General features: G+C 50.0%; 1 protein-coding gene and 1 non-coding gene across 3 annotated transcripts; both read right to left on the minus strand.

The window, feature by feature from the left end:
* Window positions 1–498: 498 nt before the first annotated feature.
* On the minus strand, window positions 499–2,896 carry LOC103792044 (uncharacterized). 2 transcript variants are annotated; one of them, XR_618648.5, is made up of 3 exons: window positions 2,446–2,825; window positions 2,015–2,152; window positions 499–1,536 (listed from the first exon to the last, which is right to left on the minus strand). XR_618648.5 is itself a non-coding variant. In XM_035293716.3 (2 exons), exons 1-2 carry the CDS (start codon window positions 2,802–2,804, stop codon window positions 1,509–1,511), a joined length of 387 nt encoding a protein of 128 aa, XP_035149607.1. In that variant the 5' UTR covers window positions 2,805–2,896; the 3' UTR covers window positions 499–1,508. The 2 variants fall into 2 exon arrangements, 1 of the variants encoding a protein (XP_035149607.1); XM_035293716.3 differs by lacking the exon at window positions 2,015–2,152 and having other exon boundaries at window positions 2,446–2,896.
* Window positions 1,658–1,779, minus strand: LOC118152609 (small nucleolar RNA SNORA26). Its single transcript, XR_004741350.1, has one exon. It is a non-coding gene; the product is annotated as a small nucleolar RNA SNORA26 (small nucleolar RNA).
* Window positions 2,897–3,269: the final 373 nt, after the last annotated feature.

A 3,269-nucleotide genomic window follows, 5' to 3' on the forward strand; every position in this document is an offset into this window, starting at 1 on the left:
CAATTACATAACCTTTACTTTCATTAGCTTTTGAGGCAGGGCCTCACTGTCACTTAGGTGGGAGTGCAGTGGCATGATCACGGCTCACCACTGCCTTGATCACTTGGGCTCAAGCAATCGTGCCTCGTTTTTTGTAGAGACAAGGTGTTACTATGCTGTCCAAGATAGTCTTCAACTCCTGGCCTCAAGTGATCCTCCCACCTTGGCCTTCAAAAGTACTGGGATTACAGGCATGAGACACTGCCCCAGACACACTTCACATCTAAACTACATCTTGTGAGAAGTCACTATCACAAAAACAGCAAAAGAAAAACCCACCCTTTTGATCCTATCACCTCCCACCATGCCCCTCCTCCAACATTGAGATTATAATTCAACATTGTATCTAAATTTATGAGCAATTTACCTAGACTTATGAGGCTAGACTTTGCAATGTGGAATGTAAAAGTTTAGATAAAAAGGCAAGAACAATGCTATGAATTAAGAATGACTCCAAGATAAATATTAAATACTTTTATTTAGAAGTTCTGGAGAATGAGTCGCTTTTAACTGACTTACAGAGTAATGAGACCTCAATTGCTAGACACGCAGCAGACTGGTTAATAGGAGTGAACTTGCTTGACAGTTTTCTCCCACATGAAAACTTTCCTATTCTAACAATGTAGCACCTCTGTGTCCTTTTAAATCCCTTTACACTTCCTTGTGCCACACACAAACAGAATATGCTGACACAAATCCTTTTGTGCCCAATTTTGTGAACCTTCTAAGTTCAATGCAATGAATACTAAGAGCTTATAAATGTTTTTTTTTTTTGAGACGGAGTTTCACTCGTTACCCAGGCTGGAGTGCAATGGCGCGATCTCGGCTCACCGCAACCTCCGCCTCCTGGGTTCAAGCGATTCTCCTGCCTCAGCCTCCTAAGTAGCTGGGATTACAGGCACGTGCCACCATACCCAGCTAATCTTTGTATTTTTAGTAGAGATGGAGGTTCACCATGTTGACCAGGATGGTCTCGATCTCTTGATCTCGTGATCCACCCGCCTCAGCCTCCCAAAGTGCTGGGATTATAGGAGTGAGCCACCGTGCCCGGCCAAAGAGCTTATATTCTTCCATGGTCCTTTCCTAGTTTGCTTAAAGTCTTTTAACTGTTATACCAGGAAACTAAATCTCAAGAGGCAAGTGACTTTCCAGAAGTCACGTGAAGCCTCTCATTCAGAGATACTCACATTCCATAACACTGGATTTACCCCTAATCCATTTTTTTACATGTGAAATGGGAGAACAAAATCAACCTCCAAATTATGAGAATTAAATTAAAAGATGAACATGAAACATCGGCTATACTGCCCTGTTGCCACCAGCCTTGTCCAGCTGCTGTAGCTCCTGTGGCACTGCATGGACACGTGGTTGCTACAAGTTAGTAATCCTATTAGAGGCATTTTCTTACTGTAACTGAAGGGATAGTTGGTCTAAATCAATTCAAATACCAGCATCAGGACATCCCAGCTTCAATGGCTTTTACCTGTAGTTGTCAACCTATAAAAAGAAAAGTTTTAAAATGACGTTTTAAAAACAACTGAAATGTATCACTTGCTCTATAAACTGTGTCAAGAAAATTACAGAGGCGCTCAGTTGTAACAAATTTTTTTTCTGTTTCAGGTGTGACTCCAGACAGGATCCAAAGAGGAGATTTTCAGCCTCTTCTCTGGGTTTTATGGAGATTTACTTTACCCTTCTGTGTTAGCCTCTTAAAGCACTGGGTCAACCTTAAAAGGGCACAGGAAAGGGTACTTTGGGATTTTTTTTTCTCTTTCATTTTTAGAGTTCACTACTATTTCCCGCATTGCTCTCAATAGCCCGTGGATCTCTGCTTCTCTAAGTCTGAAACCACCACTAGAAACAACTGTTTGGTTTGGTGTTTCTTTCCAGGTAAGGAGAGCCGGATTCGGGCCTTGGCGACAAATACTGGCCACGTGCTCGGGGCTAGGTCATTTCATTCCACTTAAGAACACACCTTTGCTACCTATGAGGCCGCCGCACTTCCGCAGAGGTAGGAGACGAACTCCTGGAACTCAAGGTCGGCCGGGGTTAGGTTCTGTCGCCGCACATGTGGCCCGCCTGAGATCTGCTACAAAGCAGTGGCGTGTCTGCCCTGGGGAAAAAGCGCAAAATTGTTCTGGTGCCCAGACCTGCCCGGAAACCTCCGGCTGCTCTGCTGGGCGCGGCGCCTGTGCCTCGCGCGGCCCCGAGACGGGCACGGCTGCCCGCCCCCCGGGCCAACGAGGACTGCTCTACCCCTCCATTCTGGCCGCCGGGAGCAGAGGAGCTCGGGGCGGGCAAAGCTCGAGGGGACGCGGGGTGACCCCAGCCCCTGACCGGGCCCGCGGGCCGACCGGGCGCCCTCCCCGCCCGAAACCGAAAGCCTAAAGCTGGAGACTCACTCACCGCGCAACTCCAGCGGACAAAGAGGCGGGAGACCTGAGCCCGGCGCACAAACCGGAGAGGCGGCGCGGGGCGGGGCGGAAAGGGGAGGGCCGCGGGGCGCGCAGCCAATCCTGGGAAGACTCTGGGCTAGGGCGGGGCGCGCAGCCCATCCCTGGAGAGGTCGGGGAGCTCAGCCAATCCCGGGAAGCCTCTGGGCGGGGCGGGGTGGAGGGCCGCGGCACGCACAGCCAATCCCGCAAATCTTGGGCGCGGCGGGGTGGAGGGGGGACCGGGCAGGGCCATTGGCTATCGGTGTCCGGGGCCGGCCTAGGTCTGGCTCCTGCAGTGGCGCGTGGACCTGCCAGCTCTGCGCGGAACATCGTTCTCGGAATCAGATTCGTCAGGCTCCCCACCAGTCCTCGGTGTTGGTGATTCTAGTGTTCTCAGGCCTTCCTCGGGTTCTCTTCCGGGGAGGCCATCGCGGTTACTCCAGGGCTGCGCTGCGGCCCAGGGACCCTTTCCTAAAGCCACAGTCATCCGGTGTGTGTGTTCATAATCTGTGTCCTCCTAAACTGTAACCTTAAAGAGAAACCACGACCATGTCTTGTTCAACGAGCTCACTCCCATGGCCCCTCCTAAAGCTAAAAGGACTACCTCCTTTCTCCTCATGCTCCCTCTTTATTCATTTATGCAGTGTCCCGTAAGTAGTCCATAATCAGTCGGAGGTGGGAGTGGGGGAGGGTGACAAGGCAACCATAGCAATCTCAAAGTAACAGGCTCAAACTTGGCAAACAAATTAGTAGAATAAAATTGGAGTATATGCTAAAAGGAGAACTTCTATTACT

The sequence above is a fragment of the Callithrix jacchus genome, chromosome 3, assembly GCF_049354715.1.
Source record: "Callithrix jacchus isolate 240 chromosome 3, calJac240_pri, whole genome shotgun sequence".
Classification (NCBI taxonomy): Eukaryota; Metazoa; Chordata; class Mammalia; order Primates; family Cebidae; genus Callithrix; species Callithrix jacchus.

Coding starts and splice junctions, on each gene's coding strand:
- LOC103792044 (XM_035293716.3), bottom strand. CDS start 2,804: ATGTTCCGCGCAGAGCTGGCAGGTCCACGCGCCACTGCAGGAGCCAGA. Junction 1,537..2,445: donor TTGTCCGCTGGAGTTGCGCG/GTGAGTGAGTCT, acceptor TTCTTTTTATAG/GTTGACAACTACAGGTAAAA.